The following is a 23,914-nucleotide window of genomic DNA, read 5'->3' as shown; positions in this document are numbered from 1 at the left end:
AGGAGACTATTATATATGTCTCCGCTATCTATAAATTTATCTATAACCGAATAAAGTAGGCAGGCACGGAGCTATTTCTCAGCGTGTGTTTATTCCGGCCGGCAAGTTAACACACTGACACACAGCATCCGGAATCCCATCATGAATTGCTTCAAAACTACGGCAAGTAGTAATGTCCAAAAAAAGATAGTGACAGAGCATAGAACGAGGTTGGACAATTCAACCCTAAACTCACTCCTTTCCTGCAAATTAAATGTCACAGATGCTGCCCATACCTATGCTCCTTCAAAGGCTTTGCTACTGGCTGCAAAGCATTGCACTTTCAAATACAACAATGAGTAGAGAGGAGTGTTATGTGTGTGTATATGTGCAAATAAATAAGTGAATTCTAGCTATAAATATACTCTTCCCCCCTTAACCCCGCCCCCGGCCCGCCTCGCCCACCGCAACCCAGCCCACTTCAAACCCCCACACCCCCAATCTTCCGAATTCGGAGGTCTCAAAGTTGGCAAGTATGGTGAATGGTTGATTATCTATTCTTGGCCTGTGATTGACTTAGTCCAGGGCGTATAATACAGTGGAACCTCGATTTAGAAACCTAATTCGTTTTTGAACAGGGTTCATAAATAAAAAAGTTAGTATTTTAAAGCAAATTTCTCCTCAAGAAATAATGTAAACATGATTTATGTGTCCCAGCTTTGACAAAAGTCCATATTTTAGTTAAAGTTTGTTCGCTTAAAAATCAATAAGCTCTCCACAGTACTGTATACCAAACATAGCAAGGGGGGATATATTCAACTTTCTATTTAATAACAAAGCCAAAACAACAACTAGATGAACTGTCCTCATTTTCAGCTGCCCTGCTGACACGTAGACACATCGTCACTAAACTTGTGGTGCACATATCTTTTTGGCATGCAGCAGAAGGGAGGGGCGGTGGGAGAAGGCAGCATTGACAACGCTGTGGATACTTTCTGAATGTTTCAAACCACACATTGCTTGTACATTGCTTTATTTGGATTCATATTAGGCTAACAAAACTAGAAACATGCTGTAAAAAGGGTAAAAAAAACACTTAAATGCACACAAAGTAGCTATTAGGGGACGGCGTGGCGAAGTCGGTAGAGTGGCTGTGCCAACAATCTGAGGGTTATTGGTTCAATTCCCACCTTCTACCATCCTAGTCACGTCCGTTGTGTCCTTGGGCAAGAAACTTCACCCTTGCTCCTGATGGGTCCTGGTGAGCGCCTTGCATGGAGAGCTCCTGCTGTCAGTGTGTAAATGTGTGTGTGAATGTGGAAATACTGTCAAAGCGCTTTGGGCTCCTTAAAAAGGGGTAGAAAAGCGCTATATAAGTACAACCCATTTACCATTTTTACCATGCTGACGGAGATCAACAAACCCGCCGCCAGTGGTTGCTCTACAGGTACACAATGGATCAATCAATCAATCAATCAATCAATGTTTATTTATATAGCCCCAAATCACAAATGTCTCAAAGGACTGCACAAATCATTACGACTACAACATCCTCGGAAGAACCCACAAAAGGGCAAGGAAAACTCACACCCAGTGGGCAGGGAGAACTCACATCCAGTGGGACGCCAGTGACAATGCTGACTATGAGAAACCTTGGAGAGGACCTCAGATGTGGGCAACCACCCCCCCCCCCCCCCTCTAGGGGACCGAAAGCAATGGATGTCGAGCGGGTCTAACATGATACTGTGAAAGTTCAATCCATAGTGGCTCCAACACAGCCGCGAGAATTCAGTTCAAGCGGATCCAAGACAGCAGCGAGAGTCCCGTCCACAGGAGACCATCTCAAGAGGAGGCGGATCAGCAGCGTAGAGATGTCCCCAACCAATACAGGCGAGCGATCCATCCTGGGTCCCGACGAGCGGTCCATCCTGGGTCTCGACTCTGGACAGCCAGTACTTCATCCATGGTCATCGGACCGGACCTCCTCCACAAGGGAGGGGGGGACATAGGAGAAAGAAAAGAAGCGGCAGATCAACTGGTCTAAAAAGGAGGTCTATTTAAAGGCTAGAGTATACATATGAGTTTTAAGGTGAGACTTAAATGCTTCTACTGAGGTAGCATCTCGAACTGTACTCTGGAGGGCATTCCAGAGTACTGGAGCCCGAACGGAAAACGCTCTATAGCCCGCAGACTTTTTTTGGGCTCTAGGAATCACTAATAAGCCGGAGTCTTTTGAACGCAGATTTCTTGCCGGGACATATGGTACAATACAATCGGCAAGATAGGCTGGAGCTAGACCGTGTAGTATTTTATACGTAAGTAGTAAAACCTTAAAGTCACATCTTAAGTGCACAGAAAGCCAGTGCAGGTGAGCCAGTACAGGCGTAATATGATCAAACTTTCTTGTTCTTGTCAAAAGTCTAGCAGCCGCATTTTGTACCAACTGTAATCTTTTAATGCTAGACATGGGGAGGCCCGAAAATAATACGTTACAGTAATCGAGACGAGACGTAACAAACGCATGGATAATGATCTCTGCGTCTTTAGTGGACAAAATGGAGCGAATTTTCGCGATATTACGGAGATGAAAGAAGGCCGTTTTAGTAACGCTTTTAATGTGTGACTCAAAGGAGAGATTTCGGTCGATGATAATACCCAGATTTTTTACCGAGTCACCTTGTTTTATTATTTGGTTGTCAAATGTTAAAGTTGTATGGATGAAATGTTTGCGCACTTTAAAACAAAGCATATTTTTAGTTAGTCTCTAGTTCATAAATCGTAAAGTTTGTATAAATAGGGGTTGGTAAATAGAGGTTCCACTGTACATCGCTTTTTGTTCAAAGTAGGCTCCAGCTCAACAATGACCCTCATAAAGGGAATGCAGCCTCTAAACTGAATTTAAGGGAGAATATAAAAAAAATACAAGGCAATCTAAGAAGGGGAAATTAGTCTGTTTCTTTGGCAATATAATTGAAGGGCAGTCAACACCATGAAAGGGTCTAAATGAGGTGGGATTTTTGAGAAGAAACATCTGGAGCTCCCTTCATGTCTGGCTCTCATCTATTAAGACAGTGGTTCTCAAATGGGGGTACGCGTACCCCTGGGGGTACTTGAAGGTATGCCAAGGGGTACATGAGATGTTTTAAAAATATTCTAAAAATAGCAACAATTCAAACATCCATCCATCCATCCATCATCTTCCGCTTATCCGAGGTCGGGTCGCGGGGGCAGCAGCCTAAGCAGGGAAGCCCAGACTTCCCTATCTCCAGCCACTTCGTCTAGCTCTTCCCGGGGGATCCCGAGGCGTTCCCAGGCCAGCCGGGAGACATAGTCTTTCCAACGTGTCCTGGGTCTTCCCCGTGGCCTCCTACCAGCTGGACGTGCCCTAAACACATCCCTAGGGAGGCGTTCGGGTGGCATCCTGACCAGATGCCCGAACCACCTCATCTGGCTCCTCTCGATGTGGAGGAGCAGCGGCTTTACGTTGAGCTCCTCCCGGATGGCAGAGCTTCTCACCCTATCTCTAAGGGAGAGACCCGCCACCCGGCGGAGGAAACTCATTTCGGCCGCTTGTACCCGTGATCTTATCCTTTCGGTCATGACCCAAAGCTCATGACCATAGGTGAGGATGGGAACGTAGATCGACCGGTAAATTGAGAGCTTTGCCTTCCGGCTCAGCTCCTTCTTCACCACAACGGATCGATACAACGTCCGCATTACTGAAGACGCCGCACCGATCCGCCTGTCGATCTCACGATCCACTCTTCCCCCACTCGTGAACAAGACTCCTAGGTACTTGAACTCCTCCACTTGGGGCAGGGTCTCCTCCCCAACCCGGAGATGGCACTCCACCCTTTTCCGGGCGAGAACCATGGACTCGGACTTGGAGGTGCTGATTCTCATTCCAGTCGCTTCACACTCGGCTGCGAACCGATCCAGTGAGAGCTGAAGATCCCGGCCAGATGAAGCCATCAGGACCACATCATCTGCAAAAAGCAGAGACCTAATCCCGTGGCCACCAAACCGGAACCCCTCAACGCCTTGACTGCGCCTAGAAATTCTGTCCATAAAAGTTATGAACAGAATCGGTGACAAAGGACAGCCTTGGCGGAGTCCAACCTTCACTGGAAACGTGTCCGACTTACTGCCAGCAATGCGGACCAAGCTCTGACACTGATCATACAGGGAGCGGACTGCCACAATAAGACATTCCGATACCCCATACCCTCTGAGCACTCCCCACAGGACTTCCCGAGGGACACGGTCGAATGCCTTCTCCAAGTCCACAAAGCACATGTAGACTGGTTGGGCAAACTCCCATGCACCCTCAAGAACCCTGCCGAGAGTATAGAGCTGGTCCACAGTTCCACGACCAGGACGAAAACCACACTGTTCCTCCTGAATCCGAGGTTCGACTATCCGGCGAAGCCTCCTCTCCAGTACACCTGAATAAACCTTACCGGGAGTGTGATCCCACGATAGTTGGAACACACCCTCCGGTCCCCCTTCTTAAAGAGAGGGACCACCACCCCGGTCTGCCAATCCAGAGGTACCGCCCCCGATGTCCACGCGATGCTGCAGAGTCTTGTCAACCAAGACAGCCCCACAGCATCCAGAGCCTTAAGGAACTCCGGGCGGATCTCATCCACCCCCGGGGCCTTGCCGCCGAGGAGCTTTTTAACTACCTCAGCGACCTCAGCCCCAGAAATAGGAGAGTCCACTACAGATTCCCCAGGCACCGCTTCCTCAAAGAAAGACGTGTTGGTGGGATTGAGGAGGTCTTCGAAGTATTCCCTCCACCGATCCACAACATCCGCAGTCGAAGTCAGCAGAACACCATCCGCACCATACACGGTGTTGATAGTGCACTGCTTCCCCTTCCTGAGGCGCCGTATGGTGGTCCAGAATCGCTTCGAAGCCGTCCGGAAGTCGTTTTCCATGGCTTCCCCGAACTCTTCCCATGTCCGAGTTTTTGCCTCCGCGACCGCTAAAGCTGCACACCGCTTGGCCCGTCGGTACCCGTCCACTGCCTCCGGAGTCCTATGAGCCAAAAGAACCCGATAGGACTCCTTCTTCAGCTTGACGGCATCCCTCACTGCTGGTGTCCACCAACGGGTTCTGGGATTACCGCCACGACAGGCACCAACAACCTTGCGGCCACAGCTCCAATCAGCCGCCTCGACAATAGAGGTTCGGAACATGGTCCACTCGGACTCAATGTCCCGCACCTCCCTCGTGACATGTTCAAAGTTCTCCCGGAGGTGTGAATTGAAACTCTCTCTGACAGGAGACTCTGCCAGACGTTCCCAGCAGACCCTCACAATGCGCTTGGGCCTGCCAATTCAAACATCTTTTATAAATATATTTATTGAATAATGTGTTGGCCCTGCGATGATGTGGCGACTTGTCCAGGGTGTTCCCCGCCTTCCGCCCGATTGTAGCTGAGATAGGCGGCAGCACCCCCTGCGACCCCAAAAGGGAATAAGCGGTAGGAAATGGATGGATGGATAATACTTAAACAAAATATGAATGTATGTTCATAAACTGTGAAAAGGAATACAACACTGCAATATTCAGTGTTGACAGCTAGATTTTTTGTGGACATGTTCCATAAATATTGATGTTAAAGATTTATTTTTTTTGTGAAGAAATGTTTAGAATTAAGTTCATGAATCCAGATGGATCTCTATTACAATCCCCAAAGAGGGCACTTTAAGTTGATGATTACTTCTATGTGTAGAAATATTTATTTATAATTGAATCACTTGTTTATTTTTCAACAAGTTTTTAGTTATTTTTGCATCTTTTTTTCCAAATAGTTTAAGAAAGACCACTAAAAATGAGCAATGTTTTGCACTGTTATACAATTTCATAAATCAGAAACTGATGACATTGTGCTGTATTTTGCTTCTTTAGCTCTTTTTTTAACCAAAAATGCTTTGCTCTGATTAGGGGGTACTTGAATTTAAAAAATCTTCACGTTTCATCAAACATATATCAACATTGTTGCCCTAGGGCAGGGGTCAGCAACCCGCGGCTCTTTGGCCACTCTGATGTGGCTCAGGTGCATAATCGCCGCCCCCACCCCGATTATTTGGGAGGGGGGTCCGGATTTTCTTGCCTCTCCCGGACATCACTCTTAGTTAACATTCTCCAATCTTCACTCGGACTACAATATTGAGGGACTACAATATTGATGGCGTGCCGTGATGGGATGGCTTTACTTTTAACGTACTCTTCAACATGTCATCGTGCCCGCCTTCACGCCATGCTATCTGCGTGCCGGCTGGACGCATGCATTTCGCTGCTTTTATCTGCACACATATGAGATTGCAAGGCATACTTGGTCAACAGCCATGCAAGTTACACTGAAGGTTGTGATATAAACAACTTTAACACTCTTACGAATAATATGCAGCACACTGTGAACCCACACCAAACAAGAATGACAAACACATTTCGTGAGAATACCCACACAGTAACACAACATAAACGCAACACAACAAATACCCAGAATCCTTTGCATCCATGACTCTTCCTGACTATATTATACATCCCCGTGCCCCCAACCCTGCCCACCTCAACCGACGCACGGAGGGGGACTCTGCGTTTTGTTGCTAGTGGGGTGTATAATATAAAGTCCAATTCAAATAAGGCAACAAGAGAAATATCCTACACTTTTCTTTTGTAAAGTAAATCTGAACAGCCGATATGGGCATCTACATCAACTATATGATTTGCCTGAGAAGCTGGACAGGACAAAAAAATAAAAAATGTTCACAGGGGGTACATCACTGAAAAAAGGTTGAGAACCACTGTATTAAGCCAACAAATATGGACCTTAGAATTAATACGCCAGACGCACTGTTCTGTCGATACCTCCCATTATCGCTTTCAATTCCCTTTGCAGCAGAAGCAAAATGTTTCTCAGTGCCCTTGCCTGTGGAGAAACAGAGTCATTGAGTTGCCACACTCTGTGGAATTGAGAGGTCACGACATACTCATGAAAACTAATTCTTTTTCTGAGCTGTATACAGCTGGGAACAGTGGTAGATTGTTTTTCTACAGTCTCTGATTTCATATAGAGCGGCAAACTTATCAGGTTAGTCAGGAAAGTAAAGGTCGGCAACGCTTACCGACCACAATTTAATGAGGATGGGTAAAATATGATGCCTATACAAAGATTGTAATTCTCAAGTGTGATTAATTCTGTCATTTAAAAATAATATTGTTGTTGGTGTTACTTTGCAGTCGTGTTGAATATACAGAATTAGAGCCTCAGTTCTATCACAGCTTAAATATTTGTGTTGCAATAAATTAATTAAAGGCACAAGAATATACATTTTTTAAAGGATATAAATAGAGTAGGTTATACATAGCATATGTTAATAGGAACATATTATAAACACAATAGATTGTCATCCTGTACTGCAAATAGAACCAAATAAAAGCCCAGTTCAGCTCAGTTGTGACACATGTGCAAGTTAAGTGGGGGAGATAGAAAAGAAGAGGTCGAGATACAATGCTTACAACACTCTGTAAAGTTTGCGCCCTGTAGGCCTCTGCATAAACGTTGCAAACAGCCCCTTTAAAGGCCTACTGGAACCCACTACTACCGACCACGCAGTCTGATAGTTTATACATCAATGATGAAATATTAACATTGCAACACATGCCAATACGGCCTTTTTAGTTTACTAAATTGCAATTTTAAATTTCCCGCGAAGTGTCCTGTTGAAAACGTCACGGAAAGCGGACGTGTACGCTTTAACTGCATAATTACACAGTATTTTGGACATCTGTGTTGCTGAATCTTTTGCAATTTGTTCAATTAAAAATGGAGAAGTCAAAGTAGAAAGATGGAGTTGGGAAGCTTTAGCCTTAGCCACACAAACACACGGTGATTCCTTGTTTAAAATTCCCGGAGGGGAACTTTACTATGGATCAGAGCGGTCAAGCGAGCATGGTTCCCGACCAAATGTCAACCAGCAGTTTTCGGTGAGAAAATTTTGGTAAAAAGTCGCTTCTTACCGGAGATCAGCTGAGCTTGTGCCGTCCGTACAGCTGTCGTCGACTTCCATCAGACACTGGCCTCAAGACACCCGTAGACATAACCTTCCGACGATCAGGTATTGTTAAACTCACTAAAACACTAGCAACACAATAGAAAGATAAGGAATTTCCCAGAATGATCCTAGTAAATGTGTCTAAAAACATCTAAATCCGTCCCAATGTAATGTCGTTTTTTTTTTAACTTTATTTATTTATTTATTTTTTCTAGTCCGTCGCTATCAATATCCTCAAACACAAATCTTTCATCCTCGCTCAAATTATCGGGGAAATTGTCGTTTTCTCGGTGCGAATAGCTCTTTGTGTTGGAGGCTCCCATTAAAAACAATGTGAGGATGTGAGGAGCCATCAACGGGTGACGTCATCGTCTGCGACTTCCGGTAAAGGCAGGGCTTTTCTGTTAGCGACCAAAAGTTGCGAACTTTATATTGGATGTTCTCTACTAAATCCTTTCAGCAAAAATATGGCAATATCGCGAAATGATCAAGTATGACACATAGAATGGACCTTCTATCCCCGTTTAAATAAGAAAATCACATTTCAGTAGGCCTTTAAGACATGACATTCCATAACTATGAATAGCAACCACTGGGTCAAAACATGTATGAACTGTAGGTATGTGAAAAGTTTGAAATAATGAGAGTAATTAAAATAATAAATAATTATTAGGGGTTTCTTGGAGCCATAATCACCATGGTGTCATCATCCCATGTGAAAGTCGTTACCTTGTTTCGCCATTTTCCTGTGTTTGTATCATTTCCTGTATTGGTGCTCTTAGTTGGGTTGTACTGGTTGGATAGTTGTACTTCTTGTTTTGCTCCGTTTGACACATTCAGATCAGTTTCCTGCCAGTGCACCTGTTTTTCATTATTTAATGTAGCTTATTTAGTTTCACCTGGTCCCGGATCACTCTGTTTTTTGCATTGCACCTTGTTTTTCTCTCATTCCCCCCACTTGTTTACCTGTATGTATCTCACCTTTTTTACAAGGGGCGCCGCAAGTTGGCAGACCCGTTAGCGATCCTGTTCTGTCTCCCTGTAATGTTTGTCTGACCTTGAATGGGATTAATAAAGTATGTCTGATGTCTGATGATGGCTGACAAGTGTTTGTTCTCTGTGCACTTCCACGCTGCACTAGATTTTTGCTCCACCTGTGTTTTCCAATTCAATAGACTTCTTGCCTGCACAGTATTTTGCCTTTCTTGCTCTGCATCCTGGAGTCCAAAACAACAACGCCAACATAAAAACGTAACACATGGTTCTGTTCATGCAATGTGTTTTTAAAGGCCTACTGAAATGAGATTTTCTTATTTAAACGGGGATAGCAGGTCCATTCTATGTGTCATACTTGATCATTTTGTGATATTGCCATATTTTTGCTGAAAGGATTTAGTAGAGAACATCGACGATAAAGTCCCCAACTTTTGGTCGCTAATAAAAAAGCCTTGCCTTTACCGGAAGTAGCAGACGATGTGCACGTGACGTCACGGGTTGTAGGGCTCCTCACATCCTCACATTGTTTATAATCATAGCCACCAAGAGCTATTCGGACCGAGAAGCGACGATTTCCTCAATATTTTGAGCGAGGATGAAAGATTCGTGGATGAGGAAAGTTAGATTGATTCAGATGTTATTAGACACATTTACTAGGATATTTCTGGAAAATCCCCTATCTGCTTATTGTGTTAATAGTGTTTTAGTGAGATTATAAAGTCATACCTGAGAGTCGGAGAGCTGCGGTGAATGCCAGTGTCTCTGAGAGAATCCAATGGAGGAGCCAAGATCACAGCTGCCTTTGTGACAGCTGCAGGAGGAGTTCGCATAATCCACTCAAGTCTCCGGTAAGAGCCGACTTAATATCACAATTGGTTGACATGTGGTAGAGAAACGTGTTCGCTTGACCGCTCTGTGTTAAAGCTTCACAACAAACAAAGAAACACCGGCTGTGTTTCGGTTGCTAAAGGCAGCTGCAATCCACTGCTTTCCACCAACAGCATTCTTCTTTATAGTCTCCATTATTAATTGAACAAATTGCAAAAGATTCAGCAACACAGATGTCCAAAATACTGTGTAATTTTGCGATGAAAAGAGACGACTTTTAGCCGTAAGTGGTGCTGGGCTGAAATGTCCGGTCCAACCAATAACGTCACAAGCACGCGTCAACATAAGTGTCATCATTCCGCGACGTTTTCAAAAGGATACCTTTGAAATTTAAAATTGCAATTTAGTAAACTAAAAAGGCCGTATTGGCATGTGTTGCAATGTTAATATTTCATCATTGATATATAAACTATCAGACTGCGTGGTCGGTAGTAGTGGGTTTCAGTAGGCTTTTAATGAACTTTTTCCCCACCATGTTTTTGTATGTGACAATTGTGTTTTTATTCAAAAGAAAGACAAGTTGGCATGGTACAGTACAGTTTGTGATGAAATTTGCCAGAGAAAATATAATTTCCAACTCAAATGTGTTCACTTCACCTACAGTATCTAGTCATTATAGCTCTTTAAATTACTGAGCTGAAAAGGTAGACCAACACTGAGAATATTATCAGGTAGAAACGATTCTGTTAAATGTCAAGTTCACCAAAGCCTCACAGAGTCCACATAGCAGTAAGTACTAAAGTAAACAGTTCTGAAAATTGAAAAGCGAACGTGCCCAAACATCCAGCAGGCCTAATCAGTTTGCAGGTATAAAGTACACATACTGTATATTCCCCCTTAGCTCCCTATACAGAGAGGTCAAGCGGCATTACAGTATTATAATCACATCAGTGTTTTTCTCGTGCACGGGCCTCGGCTTTCAGTAAGATTGATGGTGTGCTACTTGGCCATTGCAGTCATAAACCCTATTTATTTTCATTGGAAATGACTTTGTCCCCTTTTTCACCACTACTCTTTGTTCATTTCTCCTTGGATGTCCTCTAATGAATAACTAATTTTTTTTCATATTTCCAGACTTGTCCAATAGGCGTCTCTACTGGGTGGACTCCAAGCTGCACCTGCTGTCCAGTGTGGATTTTAATGGAGACAACCGCAGGGTTCTGCTGTCCTCCCAGCAACACTTGGGTCACCCCTTTGCCCTCACAGTCTTTGAGGTAAAGAACTATTTAAATGAGGCTAAGAATCTGGTATTTTTTGTGCGACATCTCTTAAAATATGACTAGGAGTCAAAATGTCGTATGATGATATCAGGCTGATTTCTAAAATATGTAGAAATATTGGGGCAAACAAAAAAAAAAACAGTGTTAAAAAAAGGTGAGTTAGAGCAGTGTTTTTCAACCACTGTGCCGCGACACACTAGTGTACCGTGAAATATATATTCTGGTGTGATGTGTATTTCACCTAAGTGTGTAAAAATATTTTTTGCAAACCAGTAATTATAATCTGTATATGTGCCGTCGTTGAGTGTCTGTGCTGTCTAGAGATCGGCGGAGTAACTGTGTAATACTCTTCCATATCAGTAGGCGGCAGCAGGTAGCTAATTGCTTTGTCGATGTCAGGAACATGGTTTGTCGTGATCAAAATATGCAGACGACAGCGGGAGGCAGTGTGCTGGTAAAAAATGTATCTAATGCTTGAACCAAAAATAAACAAAAGGCATTGAAGCTTAGGGATGGCTATGCAAAACGAAGCTAAAACCGAACTGGCTGCAAAGGAAACAAAAACAGAATCCTTGACGACAGCAAAAACTTACAGCGTGTGGAACAGCAAATGGCGTCCACAAAGTACATCCTTACATGACATGACAACAACAACATCAACAACAATATAGGAGCGCAAGACAAGAACTAAGACACTACACACAGAAAAACACCAAAAAAACTCCAAATAAGTCATGACAGTACACCTCCTTTGAGACAAGAGCTATAGTGATGCATGGTTGGTTATGGTTTTAATTCATTTCCAACAAACATAATAATAATAATAATGAATTACATTTGTAACGCACTTTACATTTGTTCAAATCTCAAAATGTTACAAAGTATAAAAATAAAAAAATAAAAATTGAAAGTTAGAATATATAATAAAAAATTTAATTACAAATGAAATCATGACACACACTAGTTAAACACTAGATAAAACAGAAATGATGCCTTTGAAAACATGTGCAAACTTTATAGCAAAGCTGATCTACCAAACCTGTACAAAGTGGAATGTGTCTCTTAAGTGAGCAGAATAAGGCGTGCAATCAGTTTTGCATTTCTGTCTTCGTGAATATACAAAATATATGCTGATCATCAAAATGGCCACAATACTGGAAGGAGAAAATGCAATTATAATTATTTAGCACACACAATGTGATCTCTCAACACTTATAACTGTGCTTGCACCGCAAAGACAGACAGGACTACTCCGTCCTACATGTGTGACAACATTTTGGATGGTCAGAAATAGAAAATATTAGACATATTGTCTATTCAGCAACATTCTTTTATAATTCTATAGCTACGAGAGGATATTTAGAGCTGATTAAAACACATCAATCGATGCCTTTTCGTGTATCTGAAGTATTTTTTTACTGACGTTTATTTCTTTCACATACAGTAGAATATATATTAGAAAATATTCATTTCATGGAAAAAAAATGTGTGCACTTGTTTGCATTTCAAGTGGAGTAATTGAAGCCTCTCACCAAAAAAAAAAAAAAAAAATCTAAAGTGGGTTCATTTTTGATGCACTGCACAATTGCTTCTAAATTGCCCAATAAAAGTGATACATGCATGTTTGAAAACAGAACAAAATGTCGCATGATAATATGAATTAGCAGTAAAGGAGAGTGTCTCCGTGGTGATGCCCTGTACAGTACATGCAAAATGCTCATTTAAATAAGGCTGTCTGCACTATTTTTCAATTACACACACAGTTTTAGTAAATCGCTCGCAACACGCCCACTAATAGTACATGCCGTATTATAGATTGTACCTACTGTTTAGCGGGTGATATTTGGATCTTAGTAAATCAGGCCCAATGTCAGTGATTGAGAACATTCAAACACTTTATTGAATCAAAAATATTGAAATTCAATGATCTGGTGAATTTGTGAACAGCTAACATTATGCTCAAATAAACCTTCACCTGCGAACAAAAAATGTGCAACAATTCTTCTCAACAAAAGAGACATACAACCTTATTTAAAAAAAAAAAATGTGTAAGGCATTTGTTTGCACATGAAACAATACAAAAAGTTAAAGTTAAAGTACCACTGATAGTCACACACACACACTTGTTGTGGTGAAATTAACCTCTGGTTTTGACAAAACCCCTTTGTTCAACCCCTTGGGAGGTGAGGGGAGAAGTGAGCAGCAGCGGTGGGAATCATTTTGGTGATTTAACCCTCAATTCCAACCCTTGATGCTGAGTGCCAAGCAGGGAGCTAATGGGTCCCATTTTTATAAAGGATGCCATAGTTAGTTAATAATACTAACACTGACACTCGTAAATGTGTTAGCATATTAGCTAATGCTAACAAAACTAGCTTAATTACATTACGATAGCGTGTACAAATACACATGAAAACACTCCTACAGACATCACACATGAGACGGTTTAGTAAGTATGCATAGTTTTAGTTATATTGTAAAACTTATAAATGTTGCTTGGAGTGATGAATGAAGAATCCTTTGGGTCGGAAAAGCTATGGATTAATATATATATATATATATATATATATATATATATATATATATATATATATATATATATATATACACACCATATTTTTCGGAGTATAAGTTGCTCCGGAGTATAAGTCGCACCTGCCAAAATGCATAATAAAGAAGGAAAAAAACATATATATAAGTCGCACTGGAGTATAAGTCGCATTTTTGGGGGAAATTTATTTGATAAAACCCAACACCAAGAATAGACATTGGAAAGGCTATTTAAAATAAATAAAGAATAGTGAACAACAGGCTGAATAAGTGTACGTTATATGACGCATAAATAACCGACTGAGAAGGTGCCTGGTATGTTAACGTAACATATTATGGTAAGAGTCATTCAAATAACCATAACATATAGAAAAGGCTATAAGTTTACCAAACAATCTGTCTAGTCTCGTACGTGAATGAGCTAAACAATATTATTTGATATTTTACGGTAATGTGTTAATAATTTCACACACAAGTCGCTCCCCTGGCCAAACTATGAAAAAAACTGTGACTTATAGTCCGAAAAATACGGTATATACTGTGTGTGTGTGTGTGTGTGTGTAAATATATATTTGTATGGCACGGACCAGGAAGTACATTATCAACCCACATCACCTGCAGTAAGCAAACGTGTCCAAAAGATGGTGTCATAGCACAAACAATAACACACCTTTTTAGTGTTTTCATGAAAACTGTGTGTTGAATACAAAACATTAAGGCCGTTAGCGAAGTAAAATCCATAAATTAGCCACACCGTTTCATAAGCAGCTGGGTTCAAAGCGTTGGAAAAAACATTAGCGGCTTATAGTCCAGAAAATGTGGTACTAAAAATAGAAGATGAGTCAATGTGGCCATGAAAATAAAACCCGAAATAAATTCAAACATAAAAGGTATCTTTTAAAGGCCTTTAAGAAACGAGGCTGACCAGAAGAATAAATGACACTAAGTTAAAGCAATAAAAACCAATCAAGAATACATCGGAGGTGTAGAAGGAATTGTGCAGAGAGCAGAGCGAAGATGGAGGGGGTGAAATGTGATCAGTGGGAAGTACTTTCTTCATTTCTCGTTTTGCTGCACACACTTTGAAAATTGAAAGAAAAGAGCTGGCATCCATCATGTCCTGCTGGGTGTGTGCGTGTTTGGCTGCTAAGACTATTTGGAAGAGACTAGTGTTGCAGGCAACCAGGTTCATATCTGATGATTAATCACCTTTTTCTGTTTGCACCGTTCTGCTTAACATATAAAGCAAATTAAAAATCCCTCAGCATACAGTTCATGTTCCGATAGACCGAAGCTTGGATGATGCCTTAACTTCGATTAAAAATAAACGCTTTCAATTTAAGGTTAGTTTTAGAAACACAAAATCATACTTAAGATCGTAACACGAAGTCATCCATCCCTCCATTTTACAATAGACCCAGCAAGAATTCTCAGGTTATAATTACCCTTCAGTCTATGAACCCACTCAGTGGCCTAGTGCAGTGGTTCTCAAATGGGGGTACGCGTACCCCTGGGGGTACTTGAAGGTATGCCAAGGGGTACGTGAGATTTTTAAAAAATATTCCAAAAATAGCAACAATGCAAAAATCATATATATATATATATATATGTATTGAATAATACTTCAACAAAATATGAATGTAAGTTCATAAACTGTGAAAAGAACTGCAACAATGCAATATTCAGTGTTGACAGCTAGATTTTTTCATAAATATTGATGTTAAAGATTTCTTTTTTTGTGAAGAAATCCATAGAATGAATTTAATGAATCCAGATGGATCTCCATTACAATCCCCAAGAATTACAATTTTATATCTTTTTTCCCAAATAGTTCAAGAAAGACCACTACAAATGAGCAATATTTTGCACTGTTATACAATTTAATAAATCAGAAGCTGATGACATCGTGCTGTATTTTACTTCATCTCTTTTTTTCTAACCAAAAATGTTTTGCTCTGATTAGGTGGTACTTCAATCAATCAATCAATGTTTACTTATATAGCCCTAAATCACTAGTGTCTCAAAGGGCTGCACAAACCACTACGACATCCTCGGTAGGCCCACATAAGGGCAAGGAAAACTCACACCCAGTGGGACGTCGGTGACAATGATGACTATGAGAACCTTGGAGAGGAGGAAAGCAATGGATGTCGAGCGGGTCTGACATGATACTGTGAAAGTTCAATCCATAATGGATCCAACACAGTCGCAAGAGTCCAGTCCAAAGCGGATCCAACACAACAGCGAGAGTCCCGTTCACAACGGAGCCAGCAGGAAAACATCCCAAGCGGAGGCGGATCAGCAGCGCAGAGATGTCCCCAGCCGATACACAGGCGAGCAGTACATGGCCACTGGATCGGACCGGACCCCCTCCACAAGGGAGAGTGGGACATAGGAGAAAAAGAAAAGAAACGGCAGATCAACTGGTCTAAAAAGGGAGTCTATTTAAAGGCTAGAGTATACAAATGAGTTTCTATTTTACTTGAATGAAAAAAAATTTCACAGGGGGTACATCTCTGAAAAAAGGTTGAGAACCACTGGCCTAGTGTCCGCCCTGAGATCGGTAGGTTGTGAGTTCAAACCACGGCCGAGTCATAGCAAAGACTGTAAAAATGGGACCCATTACCTCCCTGCTTGGCACTCAGCATCAAGGGTTGGAATTGGGGGTTAAATCAGCATCAAAGGTTGGAATTGGGGGTTAAATCACCAAAATGATTCCCGAGCGCGACGACGGCTGCTGCCCACTGCTCCCCTCACCTCCCAGGGGGTGAACAAGGGGATGGGTCAAATTCAAAGGATACATTTCACCACAACTAGTGTGTGTGTGACAATCATTGGTACTTTAACTTTAACTGAACAGTGTCCACGTAAGTCAACTATGTGAACAACTACACACTCAAACAAAAGAACACACTGAATTGTGAGAATAAGAAAATAATCTAATGCATAATGAATGTATACGAGGTATTTACTGCCGCCAGCCTCTACTATAGTAGTTTGTATAATAATAGTAATCTCTGTGCTCAATAAGATCAAATCAATATGGTAGTCAACAAATGCCTGGGACTTCACAGTCTTCAATGTGTTTATTTTTTGTGATGCTTAGGGTTAATTTTGACATCAGGTTTTTATATTTCTTTATTCTAAAGAAGAAGCATACAGTGTCTGAAAAACGCCTCCGTCTCTGAACAAACCACGCGGAGAAATATTAACCTGTGCAGGTTATGTCCACCCCTTTCCACCACACCAAGCCCTGAGGAAATCTAGATGGTAGAAACATATAAAAATAATGTTGTCGTTTTTTTTCCCTTGTCTCATGTCCACTCTCATCGAAGTACTTTTTATCTTCTATCTGATTGACTGGAGGGGATCTTGGTAAAGGGGGAAAAGACAGAAGAAAGCAAGGAAAATAGACAACAGGAATGATACAATCTGATCATCCATGAGGGAGACTGGCCGATACAGATCACATGTATTGACTATAAATGTTTCCATTGATTTATGGTGAGTGCTATTGACGGTTAACATGTTCCAAATTATTTTATCACATAAAATTATTTGAGAAAAACAAAGTCAGTTGTACACAATAACTAAACAAAATGGTAAATGGGTTACACTTGTATAGCGCTTTTCTACCTTCAAGGTACTCAAAGTGCTTTGACACTATTTCCACATTCACCACATTCACTATTTCCACATTCACACTTGCAAGGCCCTAACCATGACCTATCAGGAGCAAGGGTGAAGTCAATCAATCAATCAATGTTTATGTATATAGCCCTAAATCACTAGTGTCTCAAAGGGCTGCACAATCCACAACACAAACCACTACGACATCCTCGGTAGGCCCACATAAGGGCAAGGAAAACTCACACCCAGCCACTCTACCAACCGCGCCACACCGTCCCCCAAAATCAAAAAGTACTATCTACATTGAAGGCCACATCGCAGTTATGGCTCCTATTAGAGGGCCACATGTAACAGAGAATAATACATGACTATAAATGTGTAAGGATTCGCCTCGTGATAATATTACACAATTGCTTAGCATTTGATTATTGTATATTTTTTCAAGCACAGTGAAAAAATCTCACGATACATGGCCCCATTCATTCTTTCCTTAACACGGATCAATTGTCCTGTCCCCTTAGTAGAAAAAACAGCTCCAAAACATGATGTTTCCACCCCCATGCTTCACAGTAGGTATGGTGTTCTTGGGATGCAACTCCGTATTCTTCTTCCTCCAAACACGACGAGTTGAGTTTATACCAAAAAGTTCTATTTTGGTTTCATCTGACCACATGACATTCTCCCAATCCTCTGCTGTATCATCCATGTATCCATTTTGGTATAAACTCAACTCGTGGTGTTTGGAGGAAGAAGAATACTGAGTTGCATCCCAAGAACACCATACCTACTGTGAAGCATGGGGGTGGAAACATCATGCTTTGGGGCCGTTTTTCTGCTAAGGAAAGAGGACGATTGATCCGTGTTAAGGAAAGAATGAATGGGGCCGTGTATCGTGAGATTTTGAGCCAAAACCTCCTTCCATCAGTGAGAGCTTTGAATGGTTGACCAAATACTTATTGTCCACCATAATTTACAAATAAATTATTTAAAATTCCTACAATGTGAATTCCTGGATTTTTTTTTCACATTCTGTCTCTCACAGTTGAAGTGTACCTGTGATGAAAATTACAGACCTCTGTCATCATTTTAAGTGGGAGAACTTGCACAATCGGTTTGCTGACTAAATACTTTTTTGCCCCACTGTAACACCAGTTGTTGGTGAGATTCTAGTCTGCTTCTGAGCAAGGCACCAACATATCTCGCTAACATGCCTGTTTGGTGTGTGGTTCTCTGTGTGCAATGTTTGTTACACAGCAGAGTAAAAAATATTATTTTTAGAAATTCAATTATAATAAAAAAGGCCCTAATTTGTGACAATGATCAGAATGTCTTGGCATGAAATTCACCATCAGGGAAAAAACATTCTGCCATGAGTCAACTTTAAGTGGCATGTTTGATAATCGTAGGGAATTGAGCATACCTGTCAGTCAAGCCATTCCTGTACTAAGGTGAGAGGTAATCAACTCAACATCAATCATTGTTGTTCAGCCAAAGAAGGATTTCATTTAAATGATGCCTCCTAAATATCCTAAATGGAAGTGTATTTGTGTTTCTGTCTTGAAATAGAAAACATGTGGTACCACAAGCTGACAGATGTGCCAGTCACAAACTTCTAGAAACCAAGCAGATCTGAGACAGAATGACAATCATCAAGGCCTGTGAGATGATACTTCCGTTTAGATGGACTAGCACAGCCTTGGGAACCATAGACCAGTTGAACAGACACGGTGTCAGAAATGTTCTGAAGGATCGTTCAATGAATTAGATGCTCTGGTGCGTGCATTCTTTAAGGGGTTGTATTGATATTTGCAGCTTTCAAGGTAATAACGCATGGCTGAATCATTTGATTTGATAAATGAGTGAAAAGGAGGATGAAATTTCAGCTGACGGAAGCAGAGAAAGTTGCCCGCTGAGAAATATCAACATAGATATTTATTTCTTGACGTGTCAGCATTGCTGTCGTGTGAGTAAAGTGAAAAGGGTGGAATTTAGAAGCAGTGCAGAAAGGTTAAGTCCACTGAATAAATATCTTAAATCACAGCTATGAGCAAACCCCCCTGAGATACATATAATATATAATTGGAACCACTTCAATACACAAGCAAGACACCAGCAAGTATAGAATCACTTAGGGTCTGATCTACGAAGATCGAAGTAAAAATTGCTAAATAGCATGCACAAAGTGAAAAATTGTGACTACACTTAGTGGGCGTGTGGTGGATGATTTACTAAGACTGCGTGCGCGATTGATACAAGTGCGAGAGTGGTCCAGACCGCCCTATTTAAATGAGGTTTTTGCTTGTACTATACCGGCTGTCACCATGGAGACACTCCACATTCATGACATCATGTGCGGCTGACAAATATAATCTGAACCACCTTTTATGGGTGATACAGAAGTGCAATATAGGTAACATAACCTATTTATTAGCATGCCGTAAGTGTGCTCTGGATAGTGCCAGTTTCTTTCAGATCAGACCTATATTGATAATACACTGTATGCCCAATATGAAAAGAAAAAAATTTATTGAATTTTGTTTTAATCTGTTCTTTAAATCAGTGGTTCTGTACCCCCTGTGAACATGTTTTTAATTCAAGTACCCCCTAATAAGAGCAAAGCATTTTTGGTTGAAAAAAAGAGATAAAGAAGTAAAATACAGCACTATGTCATCAGTTTCTGATTTATTAAATTGTATAACAGTGCAAAATATTGCTCATTTGTAGTGGTCTTTCTTGAACTATTTGGAAAAAAAGTTATAAAAATAACTAAAAAGTGATACATCGAAGTAATCATCAACTTAAAGTGCCCTCTTTGGGGATTGTAATAGAGATCCATCTGGATTCATGAACTTAATTCCAAACATTACTTCACAAAAAAAGAAATCTTTAACATCAATATTTATGGAACATGTCCCCAAAAATCTAGCTGTCAACACTGAATATTGCATTGTTGCATTTCTTTTCACAGTTTATGAACTTACATTCATATTTTGTTGAAGTAGTATTCAATAAATATATTTAAAAAGGATTTTTGAATTGTTGCTATTTTTAGAATATTTTTTAAAAAATGTCACGTACCCCCTGGCATACCTTCAAGTACCCCCATTTGAGAACCACTGCCTTAAGTAATCTAGAAGCTATACAATTCTAAAAATGTGAAGTGAAGTGAATTATATTTATATAGTGCTTTTTCACTAGTGACTCAAAGCGCTTTACATAGTGAAACCCAATATGTAAGTTACATTTAAACCAGTGTGGGTGGCACTGGGAGCAGGTGGGTAAAGTGTCTTGCCCAAGGACACAACGGCAGTGACTAGGATGGCGGAAGCGGGGATCGAACCTGCAACCCTCAAGTTGCTGGCACGGCCACTCTACCAACCGAGCTATACCGCCCCATATATAATATTGCCAAATAGACAATATTTATAATATTTCTATTTCTGACAGTCCATTACGGTACATTCAGAAAGTATTCACAGCTCTTCTTAGTTTTTGCATTTTTGTCAGAACGGGCACTATGGTGTAGTTTGTTTTCCCGGAATGCAAGGGAAGGTGACGGCACATGGCGTGAAGGTAAATACATGGTTTTTAATTTTTACTACAAAACGTGTACAAACAAACGGCGCTTGCAGTGGAGGCACAAAACTTAACGCTGGAAACAAAACTAGCATTTTGACGTAAACTATGGGCAAGAAACAAAAGACACCAACTGTGGCATTAATAAACAGAAACTTACTTGCGGTCACGTGGGTAGGGCAGCATGGACTAAGAAATTGCATGAAACAAGCAGCGTGAACTAATCATGAAACAGAGTGATGACACCAGAAAGACCAACAGAAAGAGACAGGCTTGAATAGTCTCTTCATGATTGAAAACAGGTGCGTCAGTCCAAATGAGTCTGGTGAAACCAATGAGTTGTCATGGAAACAAAACAAGGGAGTGAAAAAACAGGAACTAATGGAGTATTGAAGTAACATAACACAATGATCACAAAACATGGAAATTTTATATTACAGCCTTATTCTAAAATAAAATGAATTAATTTGTGTCCTCAGAATTATACAGACAACATGCCATAATGACAAAGTGGAAAAGTTATTTTTTAATTCAGCAAATTTAAAAAAAAATAAACAAATAAAAAAAATCACTAATTTCATAACTTCTCTGTCTAGGATCGCATATACTGGACCGACCTGGAGGATGAAGCAATTTACAGCGCCAACCGCCTGACAGGGAATGATGTGGCTAAGGTAGCTGAGCACCTCAATAACCCTCTGGACCTGGTGGTGTTCCATGAACGCAGGCAGCCAAAGGGTAGGCCGGCCTGCATACAGCCATGCTTTGCTATGCATATATGACATAATTCGGGGCCTTTTTTTTTTCCAAACAATGATTACATGAATTTATAATTCATGTTTGCGACGATTGCCTTCTGCTAATATTTGCTTGGCGAGTTACTTTGATCATCCATCCATTCATTTTCTACCGCTTGTGCCTTCTGGGGTGGCGGGGGGTGGTGGAGCCTATCTCAGCTGCATTCGGGCGGAAGGCGATTTACACCCTGGACAAGTCGCCACCTCATCGCAGGGCCAACACAGATAGACAGACAACATTCACTCTCACATTCACACACTAGGGCCAATTTAGTGTTGCCAATCAATCTATCCCCAGGTGCATGTTTTTTTGGAGGTGGTAGGAAGCCGGAGTACCCGGAGGGAACCCACGCAGTCACGGAGAGAACATGCAAACTCCACACAGAAAGATCCCGAGCCCGGGATTGAACTCAGGACTACTCAGGACCTTCGTATTGTGAGGCACATGCACTAACCCCTGGTCTACCGTGCTGCCATACTTTGACCATATCTGGGGATGATAATATAATATGATATTTCACAGTCCCAAACAAGGGCAGCACGGTGGAAGATGGGTTTGTGCGTCTGCCTCACAATACGAAGGTCCTGAGTAGTCCCGGGTTCAATCCCGGGCTCGGGATCTTACTATGTGGAGTTTGCATGTTCTCCCCGTGACTGTGTGAGTTCCCTCTGGGTACTTCGGCTTCGTCCCACTTCCAAAAACATGCACCTGGGGATAGGTTGATTGGCAACCCTAAATTGGCCCTAGTGTGTGAATGTTGTCTGTTTATCTGTGTTGGCCCTGCGATGAGGTGGCGACTTGTCCAGGGTGTACGCCGCCTTTCGCCCAATTGTGGCTGGGATGGGCACCAGCGCCCCCCACGACCCCAACCGGAATAGGAGGTAGGGAATGGATGGATGGATTTCACAGTCCCCGCAACCCCGAACGGGACAAGCGGTAAAAAATGGAAGGACGGATGGATTTCTAATTTCTTTCAGAATAAATCGTGTACAGTATTAGATTTTAGCACTGTGCGAACACACTTTTTAACACACTCTTGCTTACATGCGTATTTGTGTGTCCACTGTACTTTCTCTTCTTCCAACAAATGGGTGCACATTTTTCAGTATAATATGATATTTCTAATTTATTTCAGGATAAATTGTGTACAGCATTAGATTTTAGCACTGTGCAAACACTTTTTAACACACTCTTCTGTACATGCGAATTTGTGTGTCCACTGTGCTTTCTTTTCTTCCAACAAATGGGCGCAAAATTTTCGTTACAAACATTCTGTTGTCTATGAATTACCATGGCACCATTACCATATGACAATTAGCATTTATATCTTCATGCCTCGTTTCCTGCCCTCAATCAAAGCTCAAAGCGTTCTCGTCAGTAGGGAATTAATTGCACTGTCTCATTATAAATCCAAGACGTCTGCTCAAAGACATATCACAGCAATTAAACATGCATGCCAAGCAACTACTATGTTCGGCAAGACTAAATTAACTCCGTAAGCTTTCTCAAATTATTCCGAACTAAATTCTGTCCCTTCCTTATTTTACCTTTCATCCCGTTTTCAGTTAGCTAAACTATTTTGCAAAAACATGGTGACCCCCAAGAAGCGCGTGTAAAATGTCAATTAATGAATAAAATTAACTTTCACTACAAATATATGTGGTGCAGAGTGTTAGTGCTGGGCCAGAAAACTGCTATACTGGGACCAAATCCGGGCCAAAGATGTGAGAGGACTGTATGCAAATATTGTTTATAGTAAGGTTGTCCCGATACCAGTATTTTAATACCGGGACCAGAATGTATTTCAAGGTATTTCAATGCTCTTCAAAGCTTTTTGATACCTTTCTAAACAAAGGGGACCACAAAAATGGTATTATTGGCTTTATTTTAACAAAAAATCTTATGATACATTAAATGTTATTGCAACCAAAGAAGAAGTTTGGCCTTAAATTAAATAATGAACATACTAGACAATTTGTCTTTTAGTAGTAAGTAAGCAAACAAAGGCTAATTATTTGGCTGCTGACATATGCAGTAACATATTGAGTCATTGCCCATTTTATTATTTTTTTTTAAAATAATGAGAAACAAGCTGTAAAAAATGATTATTAATCTACTTGTTCATTTACTGTTGGTTATTTTTCATTTTAATACGTTCCATCTACACTTCTGGTAAAATGTAAAAAAAACAAAAACCTATTATTTTGTTGT

At 41.1% G+C, this 23,914-nt stretch overlaps 1 protein-coding gene across 1 annotated transcript in view; it reads left to right on the top strand.

The window, feature by feature from the left end:
• Positions 1-21,748, top strand: part of LOC133540966 (low-density lipoprotein receptor-related protein 8-like) — a 193,804-nt gene extending 172,056 nt beyond the window's left edge. The window contains exons 12-13 of the mRNA XM_061884050.1: positions 11,004-11,143; positions 21,502-21,748. Coding sequence (XP_061740034.1) covers positions 11,004-11,143; positions 21,502-21,687 — 326 coding nt within the window. The 3' untranslated portion in view covers positions 21,688-21,748. The remainder of the gene's footprint in view (positions 1-11,003; positions 11,144-21,501) is intronic.
• The last annotated feature ends 2,166 nt before the right edge of the window (positions 21,749-23,914 follow it).

Source organism: Nerophis ophidion, linkage group LG22, assembly GCF_033978795.1.
Source record: "Nerophis ophidion isolate RoL-2023_Sa linkage group LG22, RoL_Noph_v1.0, whole genome shotgun sequence".
NCBI classification, from domain to species: Eukaryota; Metazoa; Chordata; class Actinopteri; order Syngnathiformes; family Syngnathidae; genus Nerophis; species Nerophis ophidion.
Note: the sequence above shows the minus strand (reverse complement) of the source record. Positions and strands in the feature narration are given on the sequence as shown.